At 39.5% G+C, this 26,330-nt stretch overlaps 1 protein-coding gene across 4 annotated transcripts in view; it reads right to left on the bottom strand.

Moving 5' to 3' along the window:
• LOC100922210 (carboxyl-terminal PDZ ligand of neuronal nitric oxide synthase protein) overlaps positions 1-26,330 on the bottom strand; it is a 374,239-nt gene that overhangs the window by 64,175 nt on the left and 283,734 nt on the right. For all 4 annotated transcript variants that reach the window (XM_023501741.2, XM_023501743.2, XM_031936789.1 and 1 more), the window contains one exon: positions 14,350-14,458. In XM_023501741.2, the coding sequence (XP_023357509.1) occupies positions 14,350-14,458 (109 nt within the window). The remainder of the gene's footprint in view (positions 1-14,349; positions 14,459-26,330) is intronic.

Genomic DNA, 26,330 nt, shown 5'->3' with positions numbered 1-26,330 from the left:
GAGTCATACAGCTGGTAAGTGTCCAAGACCAGATTTGAACTTCTTAACTCGAGGCCTGATACTCTATCTACTGTACCACCTAGCTCATTTTTTTCACATACTTTTTCTCATTTACTCCCCACAACCACCCCGTAAAATGAGGGTGTTTTATCCCCATTTTACAGATAAGGAAAGTGAGATTTAGGGAGGTTAATAAATAAAATGCCTTAGGTCACATAATAACAAAGTGGTAGAGATGAGACTCAAAGCTACACTTCCTGAATCTAAATCAAGGGACTTTTCCACCTTGCCACAATGCCCCACTAAGAACTGACTGCTCATGATGAAAGTCCCACATCATTAGCTTTACCATTACCCTTCCAAAATACATATTTGGAAGCAAATCCCTTGGCTCCTGTCAGCAGAGCAAATTCTAGAATATATCATTAATCCTAGGATGTAATTTTGAAAAAATAAAAAGGAAGAAAAAGAAAACCCTAGCATATTCTAGTGACAGGCAACAGAGCTCCAAGAACTTGTCATGCCAGACTAACATCATGCCCTTATGTAATCAATTTATTCAAGCTATAGATCAAGAGAATGAGCCAGGTATGAAGTGTGTAGGTCTTAGCAAGACATTTGATGGAGTCCCTCATGGCTAAGATGGAGAAGCTTGGTCTGGATTAGAATCCAGCTACTAGCTATCAATCCTTAGAAATAATTGAATGGCCATATCCAAAGACTAGTCATTAACAGTTGGATGTCATCTTGGAAGGGGGGACAGCTTGAAGGACTTTGGATGTATTTATCACTCATCAGTCATGAAAAGATATGCACATGTGCTCAATACATAAACTAGTCAGGAACTTCAAGACCAAAGCTCTATTTCCAAGCTTAAGAGCAGCTTGGCTATCCCATGTCAAATACAAAGTCCCAACAGCAGATTACTCATTTATCTGCCCTGAGAATTTAGCTCAAAGTGATACTGTTGTTCAATCACTTCAGTCCTGTCCAACTCTTTTTGATCCCATTTGGTGTTTTCTTGGCAAACATACTGGAGTGGTTTGCCATTTCATTCTTCAGATCATTTTACAGATGAGGAAACTGAGGCAAACAGGGTGAAGTGACTTGCCAGGATCATACAATTAGTAAGTATCTGAGGTCAGATTTAGATTCAGTATAAAGACAAATCTTCCCGACCCCAGGCCCAGTCACCTAGCAGCTTTAAATGCTTAATAACCATAGATGCTCACCACTTCTCAATCAGAAATACAGTGTCATAATTATTAGGCTTGATTCCTGACTCTGACCTTCACCTGATGTCTCTGACTCTTCTACATACCCATTCTTCTTGCAGATGGTATGAAGATGGAGCAGAAGAACCCAGGAAATGTGCTGTTTCCTCAGCCTTACAGGATCAGATGTGATTTAAAGCCAGAAAGACACGAGACATTAGAGGTCATGCAGTCCAAATCCTGTCATTTTATAGATCAGGAAGCTAAATCTCAGAGAAGCTGACCTGCTCGAGATCACAAAGGACCCAGCTCCTCCAACTCCATTGTCCACCACCCCTTATGGACTTTTTATATTTCCTTTTAGCACTGATTACCCCTTCCTGCCTGCTGTCACTTCATTTTTAATAAATTTCAAATACAAAAGCAGGTCACTGAAACTCCCTGCCCTCACAAGGGAAAACATCTCTATATGAAATTCAGAGGCCAAAAACTACTTATGACAGAGACTAAAGCCATGTTTTTCAAAACATTCATATTTTTTCTTCAAAAGGACTTTTCTAAAAGAAAGAAAAAAAGTGAGCTTTTCTGATTTCTCCCACCCAACGAGAAAGCATTCTTTATTTGTATTAGCCCAGGAAAATGTAAGCCTCTTGCAGGCAGGAACAGTTTCTTTTATTTCTGTATCCCTATGCCTAGCATAGTATTTGATGCAAAGGAGACACTTAGAAAAGCTTACTCATTAATTGATAAATCTGTAATCTTTTGGTGGTCGGTCTCATGGAGAGAAGCTTACTTGGTGACCTTTGGTGCTGACAGAGTAAGCATGCTATGCTACCGTACATGACATTTTTTATGTGGTAGCAACATGTTTATTAGCTTCATTATTTTTTTCCATATTAATTCAGATTGCTCATCCGTACCTTCAGTATAAAAAGGGTTCATATAATCCTATCTTCCAACTCCTCCTTAATGCAAAGGCATTTATTCTATGGATTCATTTGATAGTACTGAATTTTTATCTGCATAAAAGAATACAGGGGCATGTTTTAAATATGGCTTCCTGTACGTGAATGCAGAATGGATCCCTTAGTTTTCTGCATAATAGAATGTCTGTCTGCCACCTACCCAAGACTATTCTTGGCGATCTCTTTTCTCCTCCCAACATAAACGTAGTCCCAAAGCCAGCACAGGATCAGGAGAGTCCCTGTGTCACCAGTGTTGGGATGTAGACTGGCTCTGGTCTCACTTTTGGCCTTGATTGTTTAAGCAAAAACATTCAGCTCATGAGCTTGGCTCTGCTGTTGCTTAGTATTTAACAGGCCAGGTCTTCAGGAAGAGTGGCCTTTACAAAGTTTCTATTCAAACCCATTTTAAGTCTTCTGGGTCATAGTGGAGCAGGGGCTCATTTTTCCATATCCTTAGATATGTGTGTAAGCTAGAACTTTAAAGATTTGAAAAGAGCCAGGAATAAATGGAGATGAGTAAGTGCAGTGACAGAGAGGAGTTGGTTGATGCTGGAAGGCAGCCTCTCCATCCCAGGTAGTCCTTATGCTGATGTCTCTCTCTCCTATTTCTTCCTCTTCCCCTTCTTCCTTCCTCCATATCTCTCTGGGTGTCTTCCTCTATCTTTGTCTCTTTCTCTTTGTTTACTACTTCTTCCCTCTCCCTCCATATCTGTCTTCCTCTATCTCTCTTCCTCCCTCCTTCTGTCGATCAGAAATATTGGACACACAGGGACTCTCCTAATCCTGTGCTGACTTTGGGACTACATTTATGTTGGGATGAAAAAAGAGATCTCCAAGAATAGTCTTGATAGGTGGCAGACGGCCATTCTATTATGTGGGAAGCTAAGGGAATCCATTCTGCATTCTTGTACAGGAAGCCATGTCTAAAAGATGTTTCTCTATCTCTCTCCGTGTCTCTCTGTCTTTCCCCTGTTCCTCTGTGTGTCTCTCCCCCTCCCCCATTTCTGTGTCTGTCTCCCTCCTGTCCCTCTGCTCTGTTTATGTCTGTCTCTCTCTGTGTGTCTCATCTCAGTCTCTCTTTGCCTCTGTTTCTGTTGTTCCTTCTCTCTGTTTCTCTGTCTGTCTCTGTCTCTGTTTCTCTCTCTTCCATTTTGTTTTACAGAACTTAGCAACCTGGATCAAATTTACCATCTGAAAGGCATTTTCTACTAGAAGCAGGGAGGTATTTGTGGGCTTGAGGCTGTCAGGATCAGGGAGAATGTAATACTTTGATATTTTCACAGCTAGGAGTTGAGTGCTCAGTACCACTCAGTAGTGGGTTGAGAGATCTGAAGCTCTTGGGTGCATCAATTAGAAGCAATTTTGTGACAATGGGGATGTTAGAAAGGAAGATGAGCTAGAACTTTTAGCTACTTAACTCATGTCACACAGAGTTTCTTCTTCAAATCATTTACCTGTGTATGTAGATGTAGACTCCTTAGGCTCTCCCTGTGTAGCACTGAAGGCAAGGACACAGCTCTGTCATTTTTTTTTTTTTTTGCTAAATTGTAGACTAAATTGTACATATATGTTTCATGACTCATTGGAGTTATACCCTTGGAATTCTCTTCTTTTTTCTTTTAGTAAGCTCCAAGCCTTGGCCTTTAGGCTTGAGCAATGAATCATAAGAAACCACATGGGGAATAGGGAGAATAGAAAAAAGGGTGGAATATTTACTGGCTTCATATAATTCCTGTCCCTCTTGTTCTTCCGGTTACCTGAGAACCAGGGTTGTTATGGGAGGCAAAAAGGACATGGAGGAGAAGACTTATCATTCAATAATAACAATAAAAATTGCTTTCAGATAGCACTTTAAGATTTACAAAGCTCTATACATATGCTGTTTCATTCTCAGATGAAATATCACCTCCATTTTATAGGCAAAGAAACTGAGACTGGGAGGTGTTAATGTCGTGCCCAGATTCACACAGCCAAAATCAAGCTCAGGTTTGTCTAACTTCCAGTCCACTGCTCTATCCATTATGCCATCTCCCTGTCTTAGATCTGGGTTCTAATACTGCCTCATATACTTACTAGCTGTGTAATCTCAGTCATATGATTTAATCATAATGAATCTCAATTTTCTCATCTTTAAAATGAATAAATAGAATTTGCCTCACTGGGTTGTTTTTAGAATGGAATGACATGTATATATATATAGATGGATATTTATATTTATCTATATAAATAAAATACACATACATATGTATATATATATATATTTATATGTGTGTTGTGTATGTATATGCATGTATGTGTTTGTGTGTATATACATACATATATGTCTATGTATGTATATCCTAAAAATACTTTGAAAACCTTAAAGAGCTACATGAACATTAGCTGCCACAATGGACAGAGGACACTGGGCTTAGAGTAAGGCAGATCTAAATTAAAATTCAGGCTCAGATACTTCCTAGCCATATGACCCTAGTCAAGCACCTTACCATCTGTCTACCTCAGTTTCCTGAACTGAAAAAAATGAGGATAATAAAATAACCACACCTCATAGGGTGCTCTATAAAATTAGATACTACTTGTAAAGTGCTTTGTGAACCTTAAAGCACTGTGCAAATGCTATCTGTCAGCAGCAGTAACAGTAGCATTGTCTAAACTTTTTTGCTCAAGGGACCTGAAGGGGGGAGTCCACCAAGGTATCTGAACAGATTCAGAAGGAAGACATGGAAAACCCAGAGTGAAAGACAGAGATGAAATATAGTTCAGCAGCACATATCAGAGATTTTTAGAAAGGGACTGGGCCTAGATGTAAGACTAAAGGCAGTCTAGTATAGAGGTCAGACCTCATAAAAGGAGGAATCAGGTGCTACAGAGCCTTCTCCATATCATATGGTGAATATTAAAGTTTTTTGGCACTAGAAATAGTGAGTTTGCTGCAAGAAAATAAAACAGGCCAGAGAACCTGTATCAGCTCTTGACTGATAAATTGTCTAGGGATATGAAGAGTCAGTTTTCAAAGGAAAAGAACCAAGTTATCTATAGCCATATAAAAAAAAGCACTAAATTCCTAATAACTAGAGAAAAGAAAATTAAGGTAGCACCTCACCCCACGAGAATGGCAAAGTTGACAAAAAATGGAGAATCACAAATGCTAGAGAGGCTATGGGAAGCTAGGTGGTAGAGTGCAAAGACAAGAAAACATCTGCCAGATTTCAACCAGCTTTAGACACTTACTAGCTGTGTAACTCTGGGCAGTCACAAAACCCTGTTTGCCTCAGTTTCCTTATCTGCAAAATAAGTTGGAGAAGGAAATAGCCAGTATCTTTGACAAGAAAATTCCTAAAGGGGCCACAAAGAATCAGACTGAAATGACTAAACAATGACAAAGAGGGACTGTCAGATAAATTATTATCACCAAGTTTGGTGGAGCTGCAAATTGGTCCAGCCATTCTATAAAGCAACTTAGAACTATGCCCCCCAAATCTATTAAACTATGAATATCCTTTGACCTGGAGATAAAAGTATGAGGCTCTACCACAAAGAGGAAAATGACTCAAATGTACAAAAATATTGAAATGAGAATATAGATATTTGTACTCTGATAAACAACATTCTTCCCTCCTTCCCTACCTCCATCTTTTCTTTCTTTCCTTCCTTCCTCTTTTCTTCTTTCTCTTTTTTTAAACTTTTTTTATCTTATTCCACATGACTGCTTTGGGCCCCAGAAATATTTTGTAACCTATACAGAGCTTTATACCATATGATCGGGTCTTTTCAGTTTCCAAATATGCAAAGTGGGTATAATTTTACAGCCTATTCTAACTTACAAAAATGCTTCTGCAGAAGAGCAAGAGAATGGTTTTTTGGGGGGTTTGTTTTTACTTTTTTTTGGTGCGTCCAAGTACTTAGGACAAAATGGGACATAGACAGGTACTTAATAAACACTTGAAATGAAATTATTTTTTTTTTAATTCTCCTTCTTTTCTATCCCTACTTCAAGCAGTTACCAAGATTTGGGAAGACTTCCTTCTTCCTTTTGCACCTTCCCTTTTCTCACATGGCCACAGCCCACATCACCTCCTACTTGGGAGGATGGCAATTGCTATTGCATTTCCCCTGCTTCAGTCTCCTTCTCCAACTCAGCCTATGCATTGTTGCCACTATAATCTTCTAAAGCACATGTTCATGTTATATCCATGTCACGCCATTCTCCATATTCAAGAATCTACAGTGACTCTCATCGTATCAAGGATCAAACTAGCTCCTCAGCCCATCATTTAAACTCCTTTTCAGTCTGGCTCTAGCTTAACCTTTCTACATTTATTTCATATTGCTCCTCCTCTACCTCTTCTTGCTACTTTTCCTCTTCCTCCTCTTCCTCTTCACATAACATAACCCTCCCCCCTTCCCCCCCCCCCACAGTACATTCCATTTAAGTAGCCCTGTTCTACCATGAATTTGTCATTATATCTTGGAAGGGTATATACTTTTGCAAAGATTGCTACTGTGCCTAAAATGGACTCCTTCCTTATCTTCCTCTCTTAAAATCCTTAGCTTTCTTCAAGGTAGGGCTCAGATATTCTTTCCTCTAGAAAACTTTCCTACTTTCTTTCATTGTTAATATTCTCTTTCCATCCTTCCTGTCTCAGGTTATTTTCTATTTTCTTATCTGTTATTATACAACAGATTTATTTATATGCATTAACTTATCCATCCCATCCCCTCTACACCTATTGGAATATAAGCTCCTTGATGACAGAGACTTTCTCTCTGTATTCCCAGGGCCAGTCTCGGTGCTTGAACACAGTATACACTTAATAAAATCCTCTTGAATTGTACCTATTTGAGTTTTCCTGAGTTCCTCAGGACTAGAGAGGAGAAGCAGCCTCTAGGGACCAACCCTTTTTAGGTTTAGAAATTTTTTTTATCTCTGTAACAAGTTACAAATATGGTGGTGTTTGAGGCTTGATATCTTTAAATTGTCCTTTTTTCCATTAGCACAGGAACAAGACAAAGAAAAGCTGATGAACATTTTTTGCAAAGTACCTGATGCTTAGGTTTTAGTACTTCATAAAATTATCCAATAATTGAAAACTCTGAAGTTAACTCATGAAACATCGCTCAATTTTTAGACTCAAAGCTACATTATTCAACTAATATTCCTTGAGCAGCTATTAAATATGACAATATCAGGCATCAACTTGAACCCAAGTTGAGAACTAAACTGTCTCTTTCTGTCTCTCTGTTTGTGCCTGTATCTGTCTCTCTCTCTCTCAGGTCACTTGGGTAACCTGACCACATATATATAGACACACACAAACACATGCCTCCAAAGCTGACATAGGTTCAAAATTCCCTTACAGATAAACCCTAATATTTTCTGTTTAGAATGTTTAGATCATTCTAATGTTCTAATGTTTAGAAAACAAATGTGTTTCACTAACCGCCTCATTGAACAAAACCATTGCTTTTAGTCATGGTTCTGTTAACCATCTAACTACCTTTATTATCAAATTCATTTCATCTCAATGGGCCTTGGTTTCTTTAGCTACAAAATGGGATGGATCTGAGGTTTCTAAGCTCTTTGATTCACAGGATCATAGATTCAGAGTTGGAAAGATCCTTTAAGGTTCTCTGGTCCAACTCTCTTATTTTATTAATACATGAGAACCTAAAAACAAACAAACAAAAAAAGTGATTATTTCCACACACACACAATGGAACACTAAAAGATGATTGTATGTCAAATGGTGAATTTCCATTTTATACAACTTGCTTTTAAAAAATTATATTACACATTCCATGCATTCTTTTTTTCCATGCATTATCTTTAAAACTGTCCTGCTTATCTGTGTTTCTTTCTGTTCTCTTTGGTGCATTTTTTAAAAAGCGTTTCATTGACCTCCTTTTCGGGATAACAATTGCATACTGCTCCTTCTCCCCTTTCCTGCAGCTCTTCAATAAAGAAGAAGCCTTATAAGAAATAGAGCTGAACAAAAGAAATCTACAAAGTAACCACATTCAAAAATCTCTTTCCACACCTTGAGTCCATCACCTAGCTGCCAACAGATGAGCAACATTTTTCATCAGTTAGTTCTCTGGAGACAAGGCCGATCATTGCATTGATCAGTTTTTAAGTCTTTCAAAATTGTTTTTCTTTCCAACATTCCAGGCCTTAAATAAACTCTTCTCCTAGTTCTGCCCATCCCACTTTGCATTGCTTCAGACTGCTCACGATTCTCTGAAAAATATCTCTTTCATCATTTCTTGTGGCACAACAATAATTCATTCCATTTTTATGTCATTCAGCCATTCCTGTTCTTTGCTTTTCTTTTTAATTCTTCCTTTTGGACCAGGAAGTTTGTTTTGTTTCTGATTGTTCCCTCCTAAGTATTATCCTCCCTCTTAATTCCTTAATTTATTTCCTTGTTGAGTCTGAAGTATTTCTACTACAAACTGTTTGGGTTTCCGTGTATGTGTATGTGTTCAACCCCATTTTGTTCAGCCCAAATAAGAGTGAAGTTCAATGGATGCTGGCTCCTCCCCTCCTTCACATCTCTGAACACTTTTCTTCTCTCACAGCTCAATTGTGACTATAATTTTTCATTGTATGTTTTGAGTACAAGTTGAACTGGTGCAATTTTTAGGTTTCTGCTGGAGTAAATATATAGGAGAACTGATCTATTCAAGTAGCTGTCTTGGTCAGAAGTCCCCTCCTTATATAGATGGAGAAATTGAGACCCACAGAAATTGAATTTCACAAGGTCACACAGCTATTGAGTAGCAAAACTGGGATTCAAATTCAGACCACCTGATTCTAAATACCATCTTTCTTGGAGAGAGATTACCCATCATCCAGTGGTTCTCTCAACCTGCCTTTTCCCCCACATTAGGAAAAACAATAATCATCAGCATCTGCCCAGTACAGATAACTGTGCCAGGATCTGGGGGGAGGTGCAGTATTTGGATAAGAAACAAGACTCACACCCAGAGGTTGCCAGTGACTTCTGCTGTTCTTGGATATTATTTGTCCTGTTTTTAATACTGCAAGGATCTACAATTTTGTCAGCAACCAAGAACTTCTCTACCAATAAAAATCACAATTCCTTTTTAAAATTTATTAAGAATAACAGCAGCTATCATTTATATAGCACTTCAAGGTTCAAAGCACTTGACATGCATCATCTCACTTGACCATCCCAGTAATCCTGTGATATAAATTGCTATTATCATAAAACCCCAGTTATAAATGAGGAAATCAAGGACAAGGAAGGTGGAATCAATGTCCATGGTTACACAGCTACTAAATGTCTGAGACAGGATAAGAACCCAGGTTTTTTTTTTTGACCCTGTGTTAAGAGGTCCACCCATTGCACTATCCAGCTGCCCAGTCTTGAAAGTTGTTGTGAATGATCTCCCTGTGAAATGTGCACCTCCAAAGGTAGCAAGGTTCACTCTTGGAAAACAGACACACTGTCCATTTTTAGGGCCATGATTGAAGCTTGATAACCTTGAAGCTAAATAGATCCTACCAGGGCTCATGCTGTGCTGACAGAGTCTTTGTGATTCCATGGTCATGGCTATATCAGAATGAGATATGGCAAAAGAATTTTGGTGGAAGAATCTGCCTTGAACCTCAGGCACCCTGACCTTGGCTATCACCTATGGCTTGACCTTTGGAAGGACTGAGACCGCCAGGGAATCTCAGGCTGGGAGGGAGGGGGACATGTGTCAACAGTTTGCGAATGTTCAGCATCCCTAAAAAGATTTCCTCATTCAAAAGCAAAACAAAATGGCTTGTCAAAGCAAAACCCAGTTGTCCTTTTTCATCTTAGTGATGTCTCTAATGGATTTCTCACTAATAAATTCACATGCGAAAGTTTTAAAAACAAGCCCTTCCCTCTGAAATCTAGATTGACTTCTCTCTCTTTGGCTCCATCAGGCAGGTAATTAATCCCTTAGTAGAATAATCATTATCACTAAAAATCCACTGCCAACTTAAAGCCAGCTCAGCAACCACCCAGCTGCTCCTGCTCCCCCTCAACCCCCAATCTAGCAGGAACAGCATCACCAGAGGAAATGAGCTCTCCCCACCCAAGCCAATTGAGTCCTGATTGCAGGCCAAATTATTTCAAGGAGCTGCCCATGCAGATAATAAAAGAGATTATTATGGGTGTTATTAATCACCAGCACTTCACGCACTGATGGGCTGATAAGCAGGAAATGACATCCCCTCTTAATCAGGGCAGACAGTTGCTGCATCCCCGGTGGGCTGAGAGAAGAACGACAGGAGGGCACCTTCTTCTCAGGGCTGCTGTATGACAAGGAGATCACCCACAGCCCAGGCTATAGCCCAGCTTAATCTGAAGCAGCAAATACCCCCAGTGTGGTGCTGTCGGGGTCAGAGAGACTCAGGAAGAGAACGTGTTAGGTGTTCACCCCATCACAGCTTCATATAGGACCCCCACCTACCCTGCCTGTCCAATCCTGGTTACAGCAAAGGGCACACAGCGGGGTCAGCCTTCCTGGGAGATCTGTTCAGAAGAACATGCTCCCTGATGAAAGGATGCATTTTAAACACTATGAAGTCAGCAGGGTAAAACTGAAATGACCCAGGTTTGTTTTTTTAAAGTAGGAAGACCCGAGTTCAAACCCTTTCTCTGCTCCTTGTGATATTATGGACAAATAACTGCAACATTTTTGACCCATTCTCTTAGCTGTAAAACAAGGGTGAGGGTAGGGGAAGTTCTTTCCTAATGTCCTTTACGATTCATTCTTCAAAGTTTCTTCCAACTCTTGCCCTCCTCTAAGTCCTGTTAGTACTTTTCCTTTGAAATTATATTCCATTTACACTGTATATATCTCCCAAGTAACAATTTTGTTTTGATGTGTATTGTCTCCTCCTTTAGATTGGGAAGCCTTTGAAAGCAGATACTAGGTTTTTGCTATTCTTTATACCCCACTGACTGGTACACAATAAGCACTTAATAAATGTTTATCCACTACCTATTTTGTAGGTCCTGTGATGAAAAGAGCTTATAAGCCTTTTTGTAAGAGGATCCTGCTTTATAATCTAGTCCTAACAGCACAGGATTAGAAAAGACCTGGATTCTCATGCAAGGACCCCTTCCCATTTGCCATATCACACAAGACCTCCTATCTCCCACACTCCTAGTAAGTGGACTTCTGTTTTTTGTTTGTTTGTTTGAAGTATAGTACAAAAAAACAACACAACAGATGTCAGGGCAGTTTCTGTTCTTCTCATCAGGCTCCATAGGGCTTAGATGGTAGTGCAATGGACAGAGCACTGGACCTGAGTTCAAATCCAGCCTCAAATACTTACTAGTTGTAGGACCCCCAAGCAAGTCATTTAACTCGAATGGCCTTAGTTTTCTTGTCTGTAAAATGAGCCGGAGGAGGAAATGGCAAAACACTCTAGCATCTTTGCCTAGAAAAACCCAGATGGGGTCAGGAAGAATGAGACATGACTGAGAAGTAAACATCAAACAATCTAAAATATATAATGATACTGCTACAGCACAGGGGTTGGGGAATAAGACCACCAAACACATTTAAGGGATTTCTACTAGGGTAAGACCTATAGTGTTAGCAAATCCATTATATGCCTTATATTAGGCATTTTGTAATTGGATTTAACTTTATTATAATCTCCGTTAGAGCTAGAGAAGAAAGCCATCCACAATTCTACCTGCAGACTAGAGCCATTCTATAGCGACATCTCTGTGTGACACATTTCTCCCAGGGCCTGCACCTCCCCAGGTCATTCCCTCATCTTTATGGCCCATAATCCTTTTTCCCTCACTTGGTATTTTTATCTCTCCCAAAGGTAAGCTCCTCTAACCAACAGCACCTTAAAAAATAAATATCCGGAAGCTTGCTCCTCTCCCCTCCCTGCTTTTGCTTCCTTTGTTTAACAATTCATTTTTCTTTCCCAATGGGGACATCGGCCCTGACCACCATCACGAGAATTCTGACACAGGCCTGGCAGTCCAGGACTACAAATAATTCACTCAGATGCATGGCCACTGGCCAAGCAGGATTGGGAAAGCCAACTCCTAGAAGAATTAGGACCTCATTAAGGCATGGGTGAAGGAAGAGGAAGTCACCCAGAGCAGGACTGACTGGCCCCAGTGCTTTGTGATGGACAGCCAAGCTAGGAGGAAAACAGAGGGCTGCCTCGGGTCTCAAGGTAAAAAGAACCTTATATTCTGGGCTGGTCTCCAAGATCAATGGGTGAGGCAAGCAATTTCCAAAGACCTAGTTACTAGCTAAAAAGAGAAGTAGACTCTGACCTCTTTTTTTTTTTTTTTTTTAAAGTACTATACAATATTTGTGAAGCAGAACAGGTGTTCACAAAACTGTTGGCCCTTAGTGTAGCCTCTGTGAGAAAATCTACCTGTTCTGTGTGCTTCCCCTGCCCCACCCAGCAGAATTAATTGACAGTCATGAAAGCAGTAGCAACAATGCAGGATGTTTTGTTTTATCCCATTACAGTTGGGGGAGGAGGTTGTGATTACCAAGGGAGAAAAAAAAGATATATAGTTAAGATTTTTATAATCCAGGGAGTATTGAATCTAGCCTCTTCATTTCACAAATGAGGAAACAAGCTAAAAGAGATGAAGTGTTTCACTTAAGATCACTCAGGTCAGCATTAGTTTCTGGATCTCCTAAATCTTAGGTTGTTGCAGGTACCTAGCCAACAGAGTTCTTTCCTGAATGTTTTTTAAAATTTTGTTTTTAAGCTAGATGACTCATGGATAGGCAAGAATAGTTCCATGAACCTTCAAAAACTGTCACTTATTGGAACATTGAGATTGCCAAAGGAATTATTTAAGAAGAGAGGGTAACTGACTTGCCTAAAGCTACATACAAGGATCCTAAATTCAACAAGCCTGAATATTCCAGGTTCTAGTCACCAAACTGAGTGGGTGCTATTAGGCAAAAGCCCCTTGTCCTGAGCCCAAGCCCTAGGTTCAAATCACAGAACAAAGTTGAAATATCATCTCAGGAAAAAGTCCTTAAAACTCATCCCAGCCTCATTCTTCCACCTGTTCCTAATGCAGAATTCATTTTAACAGTCTGCAGCACTACTAAACATCTCTGTGCAGGATTGTATTGGTAACTGTTTAACTGGAAGCTCTCCAAAGGGAAAAAAAATCATGTATGCATGACAGCTTTTGAAGTTTGATGTGCATTATTAACATTTTCTCCATTATTTCCTTAAGTCTAGACAATTAACAAAAGAATAAATTAAGCCTTGATTTGTATCATTTGCTGAATTTCTGAAATGTAAATACACTGAAAAATTATCAATTGGTAGCTAGGTGGTACAATGGATATAGCCTGGAATCAAGAAGTTCTGAGTTCAAATATGGTCTTGGACACGTCCTAACTGTGTGACTCTGGACAAATCATTTGACTCTATGTGTTGGTTTCTTTATCTATAAAATGAGCGGAGAAGTAAATGGCAAAACACTCCTGTGTCTGCCAAGAAAACCCTCAAATGGGATCAATAAGAGTCAAACATGGCTAAAAAATATGGCTAAACAACAACAATGATCTGGGTAAGTCAGTTAATCTATTTGCCTCAGTTTCCTCAATAATGGGAGTGACAATAGCATGTACCCCACAGAGTTGTTATGTCAAATGAGATCTTTGTAAAGCAAATAGCAGGGTAGCTGGCATGTAGTAGGCACATTAATAAATGCTTATTTCTTTTCCTTCTCTTTGAGCCAGGATGATCTGGCTCCAGCCCACCAGTGCTTGTGGAAGGATAAGAATATAGGATTTCTATGGACCCCAAAGCACTAATTTTATAAGTGAAAAGAATGATACCTTGGTTTACCATGTAATCTCTTCCATTGTGACCCATGAAGAAAGGAACAGAACCAAGATTGAACCCAGGAACTCTTCCTCCAAATCCATGACATCCCCATCAAGTCACATCACTCTCACAATCCAGATTACACTGAGCATAACTTGGGCAAAGGTGAGGTTAAGTCAAATGAGAAATATTCAAAGGAATTTTAGTTGTTTGTTTAAGGCAAGATAGGTGGGACTGGGTTTGCTCTGGACACATGGGAGAATAAAACCACCACAATAACAATAATCATCTACCTGATTAAAATACTAACCCTCCCCTCCCTTTTTACCTTCTTCTTGGACTTAAAGACATTACACCTGAAGACGTTGCTGGAACCATCTCTGGCAATGTAGCTAAAGATCTTTAGATCCTGAGAATCATGGGAGACGTAGAATATCCTACAAGGAAAACAAGCAGAGAGAAGTTAATTAAGGAGAAAAGCCCAGTTAGAAACCTCTAGGAACACATTGAAGATAGAGCCAGATAAGGTCACCCCATGAGCAAAGGCGGACTCCCAGAACAGGGAAGGAAAGTTAGCCTGAAGCAGTTTCCTTCCCAACATGTTCCACAAGGAATGGAACTTAAGGAAGTTGGGGAGGAGGGGAGGAAGGGAAATGGTAACTAGCCCTCAGGCTAGGGATTAACTTTTTCTTATTGATTTGTGGTTAAGGAGACAGATTAATTTATTTGTAGGTGACTGGACTGGAGAGAAGGTGGGTTACCTTGTCAGAGAAAGGAAGGAAGTATCAGTCATGAATATTAGAGTTGATATAGAAGTAAGAGATAATTTATTCTAATTCCCTCAGAGAAACGAAGGTAGCTCAGTGGTACAGTGAATAGAACACTGGGCCTGGAATCAAGAAGACCTGAGTTAAAATTCTAACCTCAGACACTTACTGATATGACCCTGCCTAAGTTACTTAAGCTCTGTCTACCCTTGTTTACTCAACTGTAAAATGGGTAGGATAATAGCACCTGCTTTGTTTTGAGGATCAAATGAGGCAATATTTGCAAAGTGCTCACTATAGACATGGTACATTTGTTGTTGTCCAATCATTTTCAGTTATGCCTGACAGTTCATGATCCCATCTGAGGTTTTCTTGGCATGATCCTGGAGTGCCTTGCCATTTCCTTCTCCAGATCATTTTACAGATAAGGAAACTGAGACAAACAAGGTGAAGTGACTTGCCCAGAATCACACAGCCAATAGAAGCCTAAAGGTAGATCTAAGTTCAGGAAGATGCGTCTTCCTGACTCTAGAGCTGGCACTCTATCCCCTGTTTTACCTAGTAGACACTCAAAGTTTAAAAATAAACAAACAAAATAATCCTGATGTTTAGGGAGGAAGAGAAGGGTAGGGAAGGAACTTAGACAAAGTTATAAAATCAATTAGTAGCAGAATGAAAGTCCAAATAGAAAGCATGCTTATGAAGAAAGAGGCTGCAACCCAAGAAATGGTGTCACAAGCCAAGAACATTTTATCCTTCTTTTTAACTTGGGGAGTAGGAGAGCAGGGTGAAGGGAGAGCAGAAATCTATCTGGATCACCTAGATCCCAGTTATGAAGTTAAGCTAACCAGGTCCTTCCAACCAGGGAGCCAAAGAAGTAGTTGTTTATGGCAGGTCAACCAAGTCCACAGAAAGAAGTGCATTCCCCTCTCCCACCCTGGGCTAAGACACAGCCTGAGAACTCCAGAGCCCCTGGGGATTGCAGCTCCGCTTCCCCTTCTCCCTCTCTCAGTGAGCTTCCTTGGTGGTCTTGCCACTGGGGGTGGGATAACCTGGTTTACTGGGAGATAAGGTAGATCTAGAGATCCTTCAGTTCAATGTGGCTTTCAAAGAGAGGTTTAAGAGACTGTTTATATAAGAGGAAAAGTCAGAATGTCCTCAGTCTGCTCAGCCTGGCTCATTTCATCCCCCCATTGAGTAGGGGGAGGGTTTAAATGGCCATAGAGTTGTCCTCAGAAAGTTCAGGCCATAAATTGCTTCTGTGACAAAGCCATCTGTCTGTGTGCATTTCTCTGAGGCATAAACTTTCCTCAATAATAAAGCAGGACATAACTTATTTTTAGAATGATAAAACAACCCCTTTGCCTTTATATAACCTGACAACAGAGAGCCAGCCCTATCACAACCGGAAAGAGCAAGTTAGGAAATCTCGGAGTGGCTCAAAGATGGCGGGTGACGATGGGTACTAAAGTCTGTAAAGGGAAAAGGAGAAATGACCTCAACAATCAAGGCCGATAATCCTCTGGTGCTTTATTCTACAGGCTGCCTCTGCTAGCTTTAGATGTCACAGAACATAGTAGGGGAAGAGAACAAGTATGTATTTATTAAGCTCCTACTATGTGCTAGAACAGGGCTAAGCATTTTACAAAGACAATCCCAAACACAAAGGAAAACTGGGTGTCTTTATCCTGCCTTGTGAGATGGCTATGTTAACAAACTCACTAGCTGTGTGTAGCACCAGTCCTTCCAAGGTCAACAAAAGGGCCTTCCTAATTTAGAATTCTGGACTTCGGGATTAAAAACATATTGAGTGGTTGATGTTATTACTTTCGTTACTGTTGTTGAATTAAGTTGTATTTAACTCTCTGTGACCCCATTTGGGGCTTTCTTGGTAAAAATACTGGAGTGGTTGGACATTTTATAGCTCATTTTATGGCTGAGGAATTGAGACAAACAGAGTTAGTTGACTGGACCAGGGTCACACAACTAGTAAGTGCCTGAGGCCAGATTTGAACTCGGGAAGATGAGACTTTCTGATTCTAAGCCCAATGCCCTATCCACTGCACCACCTATTTGCATCATGTTATTACTACTTCTTCACAATATATTAAGTGTCTGCATACAAGCCATATATTCCCCTCATGAGAAAGCAGATTGAGTTTTTTCAAATGCTTCCCACATAGAACTACTTTGCTTGCAGCCTTTTTATTTATTATTTTTTAATGTCCCAAAACCAGAGAGCTACATTTAAAATGAATAAGAGATCTATGAGCATGAGCTGGAATACCTTTGAGACATAAAAGTTCTGAAAGCATGCACCTAGTGGTTGAGGTGAATCCAAGGTTAATCTTTACCTAGACTTACAAAGGGTAATTTCAGCTAATCTTATGACAATATAAGACTATAGCTACTCTTCTGGATTCAGAGATCTCTGGAAACTGCTTTACTATGACTGAATTACAGATATAGAATACTTCAGTATTAAAAGCAAACAAACTCTCATTAAAGAAAAAAATCGACTAATTGGATGGGAGGAAATTTCCAATGAAAGTCTGCCAGTGACTTGCCTTGTCATCAAATTGCTCTCTAGGACCTTCAGGAGTTCTGGGAATCAAATTCAAGAGCTATCAGGCCTCAGGCCACATGGCTCTCTTGGGGATATAAAAAGGGTAGTAAGGGTTTTCTATTCTTCATGATTCTAACATCTCATGTCACCTCGAATATACTTCTGTTATGGTGAAATTCTAAAAATGGAGGCCATGACTTGACACCAAAGGGCCAATTAATCAGAGGAGGCAAAGTTGGGTCACATCCAGGGAAATGCTGGTAAATGATTAACAAATGGTTCTCTAATGAGGAGGGAAAAAATACTTTTGTAGGACACATTTTTAAATTTAATTGGCATCATTAACATTTTCTCCATTACTTTCTTCAGTCTAGACAATCAACAAAATAATAAATCAAGTTCTGATTTGCAGCCATGGCCAATTTGTGAGGTCCAAATGCTCACATTCAAAATTTAACAAGCAGGGACAAAAATGGCATATCCCATCTTCCCAGTGATGGCCAACACCAGAGTTTGTTTTTTTATCATTCCTTGGTACTTCATCCCTTCTTTTCCATTCCTTCTTCGCCCATCTCAGAAGGATTCCGCTCCTTGTTCCTCTTCTGGAATCCTCCATATCTAGCATAGAATGCTACACCCCTTGCTGTTGGGTGGCTTCCTTCCTGTGGTGCTGAAAACTGGAAAACCAATCAGAGACACTAGAACATGAATCTCTGTTCCTCTTTATAAACCTTCTACTTTTCACCTGTTTCAGTGTAGACGCAGAGAGAGGTTTTTCTAGCCTCTTCTAGCCTATGAGGGTTCTCTGAGTATGAATGTATAGCTAGAAGTATGTATTGCCCACGGCCTTAGAATTACAGTCCACTACCTTTAGTTTAGGGCTGATTTTTTTGCTTCTCAGAACCAGGGTAGGGGCTTTTTATGCAGGAGATAGCTTCCAGACCCAATGAGGGAGATCTGGAGGTGGGGTTTGGGTCACTTCTCCAAAAAAGGAGATAGGAGTTCAGCCATCTCTCCCACTGTTTAAGAGAGATAACCAGGCTGGGAACTTCAAGACCAAGTAATAATCTTCTTTGCAGAACCATGATAGAACTCCTTTTCTCTTCTCACCATGACCACTGTACCTCACATCTTGTATGTTATTATCTCTCTCTTCCTGTTCTGTTCTCCCACTCCTGACCATCTCCTTATGCCTCAAGCCTTGTCTTATGTGTGAGCTACAACAAATGCCTTCTGCTCTTGGCAGGAATGACCAGGTTGTCCAGAGCAGGTTCACTGGACCAGGGCAGGGGCTCAACTTAGATTCTCCCAGATTTATTTCCTCAATCAACAAGAACACAGATATTTATTAATCACCTCAGGCAGTTGATTTCCTTTTTCTGGTGGTTCTAATTGTTAGAAAAGTTATTCTGAATATTGAACTGGAACCTGGCTCCAAGGAGCTTCCATCTACTGAAGCTCACTTTATCCTTTGGGTTTATACACAGTCAGATTAATATTCCCACATGACAATCCTTATTTTCTTTTCCAGGAGACATACATTCAAACTTTCTCTAGCCATTTTTCATATAACATGTTTCCATCCCATCACTAATCCCGTTGTCCTAATCTAGATGCATTCTAGCTTTAGAAAATGTCCTTCCTAAGTGTGGTAGCTAGAACAGAACCAGATGCTTCAGAAGTGCCGTGACCAGTATGATGAGGCTGGAATTCACATCCTCTCCTTTTGTAACTGCAGGTTAAGGTGACATTGCCATCAATTTATATTGTTTGTTTGGCCCTATAATTCTACCCTCTCTTGATCTATGGGAAACCTGCTTCTATCATCCAGCACATTAACAAGTTCTACAAGCTTTACATCATTCATTAATTTGATAAGCATGTCATCTATGTCTCATTCCAAGTTACTGATGCATGTCTTCATCTAAGTCATTTAATCAATTTAATATCGAAAGGAAGAAAAAACAAATGCAGAGCCTGGTCATCCTACTAGACACTTAATGGTAAGCCAACATTGATTCATTAATTACCACTTGTCAGAATGAATTTAAGTTGGAAAAAAAAAATTCTCATCTGTCTGTGATGGTATGGGCCAGCCTGAAAAGAGTAGTTAGAATATAACCACAAAATCCTTTGTGGTTTCCTTTAATTTAATCAAAGTGGGGAACAACTTTCTTTTTTTCCCCTAAAGTCCAGGCAGTGAAGTAGCTATTCTGGGTTTACAGAGATCCTGGGTAGTGTCTATAGCCCCATTTTTTACAGTATTCGTTAGCAGAACTCTGTGGCTGGTTGAGGAAGAGATTTTTTTTTTTTTCTCTATGTCCTCTACCACATTCACCCTAGGATAAGAGAAGAATCTGACCTCCATGAAAAAAGAGATGGCTTACTTTGTTCAAGTGCTCATTAAAGAGGGATTTCAACATTCTCCCAGCAGTATCTCTTATTTAATTCTGTTCTGACTGGCTTTTAGAATGTTTGGCCTAGGCAGACTGAATTTAGATGCATCCATTTTTGGAAAGAGCTACTAATTAATGCTCTTAGGAAAGAAGGTATTTAAAGTAATTCAACAAAGTTTTATCAAGCACCAACTTGGACCGGGCACTGTATTAGATCTGGGGACACACGAGAGTTCCTGCCTTCAAGAAGCTTACATTCTCTTGGGAGGCTACCACATGTGGGTACATTTATCTGGCTAGATGAATAAGTATAAGATCATTTGAGGAGGAAGGTATTAAAAGGGGAGTTAAAAGGAAAGGTAAAAAGAAAAGGTGATACATAAACTGAACCTTGAAAGAAATAGAGGATTTGGGAGGGGGGAGACAAAAATTAGGAGGGCATACATTCTAGTCAAGGAGCAGACAGGCTACAAGCAATTTTAGTTGGAAGGAAGCAAGCCTACGTGGAAGTAATTTGAAATAAATATGGGAGCTAGACTGTAGAGGGCTTGATATGCTAGCCTGAGGAATTTGTAATGTATCCTAGAGGCAAGTCACTCATAATTTTTGAGCATGGGAATGACATAATTAAATGCCTGCCTTAGGATATTAATTCATCTACTGTAAAGTGAATAGACTGTAGAGGATAGATGGATTCAATAAGGATGCTAGTACAAGGCTTCTATAGTGCCTGCAATGTAATAAAGATTTATTGAATTGAATACTTGAAGTCAGAGGTGATATGACCCTGAACTGGCTATTTAGGGGTAAGACAATGAGCTCCATTTTGTTTATATGGGTATCCAGATGGAGACATCAAAGGGATATCCAACAGGTTTCTTGTAAAGCAAGACTAGAATCAAGAAGTGGGATTAATAATAATAGCTAGCACTTATTTAGAGTTTACTATGTACCACAAACTATACTAAATGCTTTACAAATATCTCATTTGATTCTTACAATAGCCTCAAGAGGAAGGTGTTATTATGTCCACATTACAAATGAAGTAAAATAGATTCGCCCAGAATCACACAGTTAGGAGGTGTGAGTCTGAATTTGAATTCAGATCTTTTATACTCGTGGTCCAGCTCTTTATCCAATGGGCCATCCAAGATGAGGGCAGAATATGCGAGATTTAGGAATCATCTGCATAGTGATGATAATTGAGTTTATGGGAAGGAATAATATCACTTAAAGAGAATTCATAAAGAGAATAAGGATCCAGGGTATTGCTTCCCCCCCCCCCCCAATATAACAGGATATTGCTTATGGGGAAATGCTTGATTAGGAGGCAGAAGAAATGGTTAATCCATTCCAGTTTCAGAAGAGGCGAATCCAAAAGAAATCATGATTAAGAAAACCAAGGGAGGAGAAAGTATCTAAAATATAGGCAGTTCACACTATTCTATACTTCAGAGAGATCAAAGAAAATGGGGAAAGCAAGGAGTTAAGAACCGAGTGGGAGGCAAGGAAATGGAAGCAAATGAATATAGATGATATTTTTCCCCCTATAAACTTTCTCTCAAAGTGAGAAGAGATAAGTTATGATAGCTTGAGGGGACATCAGAGTCAAGGAAGGATTTTTTTTTTTAGCAAAAAGGAGGTGATTTAATAATGATCTCAGGCAGGTTGAGGAGGGAGAAGGGTAATGAATTGTCCTCCTTTTCCCTTGATCTCTCTATATTAGGAAGCTTAAGATGAAAGAAGGAATCTTCCAAAAAGAAAAGAAAACAAACAAAAAAACCTGATCATATTTATCTGAGGTGTGTTGTGGATCTTTCTGTTTGGGAAAATGAGATTTTTAAATGCTCAACAAAGGACCAGGGAAGTCATATGCAAAAGGAGCTGGTCAATTGATATTAGCAAATGTGACTACGATGAAAAGAACACCTCTTCCACAATCCACCATCTTACATGCAGCTGAATCCAGCATCTGTTTGTTAACCATTATATATTCACTGCCTAATCATTGTTGCCTGTAGGAATCAAAGATACAGTGGTAAATTACAATTCAGATCTCCATCTCCAACTGAGGCACCAAGGCTTCTGAATGATCTTCCATGCTGAGGTTCCATCACTGGAGAAGTATATTTCTATTGTACCATAGTGATTATTAGGAGGTACAACCATAGGGGTAGCAATTACAAATATATCCCCTGCCTTGGGCAATTTTGGTACCCAGTCACCAGCCACAGCAGCTTCTTCTTCTGAGATACTTGGGAGCTAGTGCTGAAAGACAAGGACTGGTGACCCTTTCCTTCTAGTTTTTAAGCATTCTTCTCTTATATAACTGCTCAGTCACATAGCTCTGTCATCAAGTCAGTAGCTGAGCCAGAAAAAAGTGTCTCAGTTTTTGAGGATCTTTGCCCTATCTGAAAGCCCCCATCCAGCTTTGGTACACTTCAGACTCATGCCTAAGCATTTGCTGGGCAGATACAATCAATCCCATCCAATCTCAGATGACACTACCAAAATCACATTTTACTTTGCTAGAGCCAAGCTCTCTCAAATTGAAAGAGTTTTTGATGTACGGTTTGACAGATGTAAACCTTTCCTCCTGCTTCTAACCTGCACTTACTGTTCCATAATTAGGAAACAGATGTGATAAGTCTCTGAGCTAGCAGAATTCTCTTTCACCAAACAAAGCTACCAATTTTCTTAGCAGATGCATTCTGCAGGAAACAAGGGGAAGATGTCCTCGCTAGGAGCTCTGCCTGATGTGATCCTGATTCTCTGTTCAGCTGAAAAATAGGGTGCCTAGTCATACACAAAAGGATGGAGGTGGGGTCTTTGGAATAAGAAAGCAAATCTTATTGGAATAATAATATTCCAATATTCTTGGAATATAATGCCAAAGATATCTATAATAACTTAAGTCTGGCACAAAGAGCCTCAAGTATTCATAAGAGTGCTTAATAAATAATTGTTGAGAGCTGAGTCAAGAGATCTTAGATGGGGTCTAGGATCTGTCTGTAGAACTTGCTTATTATCTGACTTTAAGGAAAGTCCATTAAGTTTTTCTGTGCCTCTGTTTCCTCACCTGCCAGAAAAGAATAGTAATGTATATTAAGCATTTTCATCAAACTGGATACAAGTAACATACTACCTTTTGTGCATGTCTCCTATTGAGTGAAAGGCAATGTGGTATAATGGGCAGAAAACCAGCTTCAAACCAGGAAGATATGGATTCAACTTCTACCATGTATGCATACACACACACACACACACACACACACACATATGTATATATATATATATATATATAAACATATATATATGCACACATATATACATATACATGTATATGTGTTCAATGTGTATAAACACATTTATATATACATACACACATACATATTCTATGAGACTTCTAAGCACTCCAGTACAAATTACAGAGGAAGACTAGAGACAATTTCTTCACTAAAAGTTCCTATACCAATAAAATGAAGGCTTGTGTAAAGAAAAAAATCTTGTCTCTTATTAAACTCTTAAGCTCCATAAAGACAGGGACCATATTTTATTTAACATTTTCATGTCCTCCAATACCTAACAAAATATTCTACATACAGAAGGCACTCAAATATCTATTGAATGCTTCTTATGTCTTCATATATATTCACATAAATGGATCCTCTCTGTCTACCTTACAGTAAAGCGATAAGGATAATTCACATATAATACATATTTTATAATTCTATATTATATGTGCATTATATAATATGTAATCACATATGTATACATTCATCCACATCTATATATCTATATTTGCACACACATATGAAAACTTTCCAAAGAATCAGAGATAAAAACATTAGCTATTATTATTACTTGAATTTATACTGCTGCTACCTCTTTCTTCCTGCCTCCTCCCCCAGCTCTTGAATGGTAAGGGGGCCACCACTAATCACTCTTCTGATTTTGGGCCACAGATCCTAGATTATGGGGCTTCCCAAATGTCTTGATTGAATGTATGGATTTTCTGATTCTGACTGTAATCATATATTTTCAATACCCTAGATACATACACATTTGGTTGAAAGCAGCCTCTGCTTTCAATCCTGCTGAAGATACATGATGGCTCCCCAAACCAAACTGCATTTTAGAGCTTCAAACCTCTGAAATAATTTTGAAGCTAGAACAGAAAGGGAATAGTAACTCCTTAAGTTCTAGATTTGACCCTTTGCTAGCCCATGTCAGCACTAGCTTATCTTAAAGGCCATATCTTTAAACATGCCATAATTTTTCTTTTGGGAGCCTGGAAAGCTCAATACCTCCCTTATTCCAAATCATAAATTCCTAATAGGAAAAGGAATAATTCTAGGTAAAGAGGCTCATGGGTATCTGTCACTTTACTGTTCATAGAGCTCTGTACATATATAAAAAATGGTTGCTGATATTTAATCTTTATAATAGTTCCATGAAGTAAGCAATGCAATTTAATCTTTCTTTTTTTTTGGCAAGGCTTGCCTAGGGTCACACAGCCAGTTAAGTGTTAAATATTTGGGGCTGGAATGGTGCTCTATCCACTGTGTCATCTTGATGGTCCTGAGTTACTAGATGGAGTTGGCAGAGGAAGCTGGAAGTACTGATAAATTACTCCCTGAGACAAGTAGGGAAGGGCGTTGATGGGGATTAATTTTACCTTACAATCCCACCTTCTGTGGAGGTCTTGGGTAGCCCCACCTTGCTGTGTCAGCCAGAAATCCAAGTCATATCAAACACCTGAGGTTAAATTTCCCCTCTAAATCTGTCCATGGTTCACGCCATCTTTGCTGAATCCCTTTTGAGGTTATAGTTTGCATGACATTCTGCCTAATGGTGTCTTTCCTTTCCCCTTCCCCCATGCCATGTAATATCTTTCCTCTCAACCCCCCATTATGGCTCATGGGCATCTTTCTCCTCCTTATGTCTAACTCATGTAGGGGCCTAAACTCCTCTGTGGATTTAGCCTGCCAGTTAATAAGAACATTCTACTATCTCATGGAGTATTCCCTTTTTCCTGGTTAACTGTGAATTCTACGTAGGAACCTGTCTTTTCCATTGCTAATTGTTAAAAATCGCTTTCCTTGCTATGTGCTTTCCCGACTCTATTTCATATTTATGACTCCTGGTATCTATCATACCTCTTCATTTTGTCCGTAACCTCTTCTCCTAAATAAATCTACCTTCTGCCAAAGAGAATGGCCGTAGTGAATTCTTCACAGTCTGAATCCTAACATTTAGTGCTATACTCCAAACACATCATTTGGATCCTCACTCAACACATAAATTTAAGCTGCCCCAGTCTTCCTTTTTTCCCCAGAGGAGAAAATTAAGGATTCAAAACCATATCATTTGGAGGCAGATAGGTGGTACAATGGATAGCACACCAGCTTTGGAGTCACGAGGATCTGAGTTCAAATCCAACCTCAGATTTACTAGTGGTATGACCCTGGGCAAATCATTAAACCCTAATTGCCTCCCAAAACCCCCCCAAAAAAACCATATAATTTAATTCCATATTACGACTGGCAATCTTACTCCAGATAGTGCTTCAATTTCTCTCTTGCTTCAGTTTTGCCCTTCTCATTTTGTTGATTACCTTCTGTTGCCAATCTGGTATTCTAATCCCTGCTCTTGTGCTTCCTGTGTGACTCAGTTATATTTTCAGAATTTCTTACTGTGTGAGTAAGGGGGTCACAGTGAAATAATGAGACTCGTTTGGCAAATCAGTCATCTGCCTCATTAATTTATAACCATGCTTCGTGTGTGTTCGTAAGGCATAGACCAAGATCATTTGGCACTGATGAAATCATCAATTTTCATGGACTTTCTTATTTTAAAAGAATTGGCGAAATATGAACTCCCTGAGCTGGGAAAAATCTTAAAGTATGATCCCCTTCATCTTTTTGTCTTCAAGGATATGAATGCCTTAACCATACAGGAGAAGAGATTGTGCTCTTCTTGAAGCCTTCCGGGGATGGGAGGTTCACAGCTTCTCAGTTCATTTCCAGTGCTTTACCCCTCAGCAGTCAAGAAAGCCTTTCTCATATTTAATGGTTTTCTTTTAGTCGGACAAGGAGGAACCACATCATCTTCTACCACCTTCTGACCTTTTCCCCTCCAAAATTTCTTTGTATACTTCAAGACTAATTCCTCTTTCTACTAACGTTATGGGTTTCCCATTCATTATAACACTGTCCCCACTTACTGAGGATCCCACCAGGCTTGGCCCCTTACATGAGCTTTCCTAATTCATCTCCTCTCTCCTTATACTTACAATGGAGATAATCAAAAAGACTGAGAAATAGACTTCCCTTCCCTTTAGGGAATTGTAGATCTCAAGACGGGGTGGGGGGCGGGGGGGGAAGGATAGGGAAGGATAAAAGATTATTTTGTATTGATGATTGAGATGAGTTCCCAGTCAGTGAAGGTGTTCAAAAAGAAACTAAATGACCATTCACTGAAGATACTATAGAAGAAACCTAAGCACTGGTGGGAGATTAGACAAGATAATTATAAGCATCTATAATGCTCAGAGGAAGGACTTGCATGCATAGCTGAC

The sequence above is a fragment of the Sarcophilus harrisii genome, chromosome 4 (assembly GCF_902635505.1).
Source record: "Sarcophilus harrisii chromosome 4, mSarHar1.11, whole genome shotgun sequence".
Lineage (NCBI taxonomy): Eukaryota > Metazoa > Chordata > Mammalia > Dasyuromorphia > Dasyuridae > Sarcophilus > Sarcophilus harrisii.
This window is presented reverse-complemented; position numbering and strand designations above follow the sequence as displayed.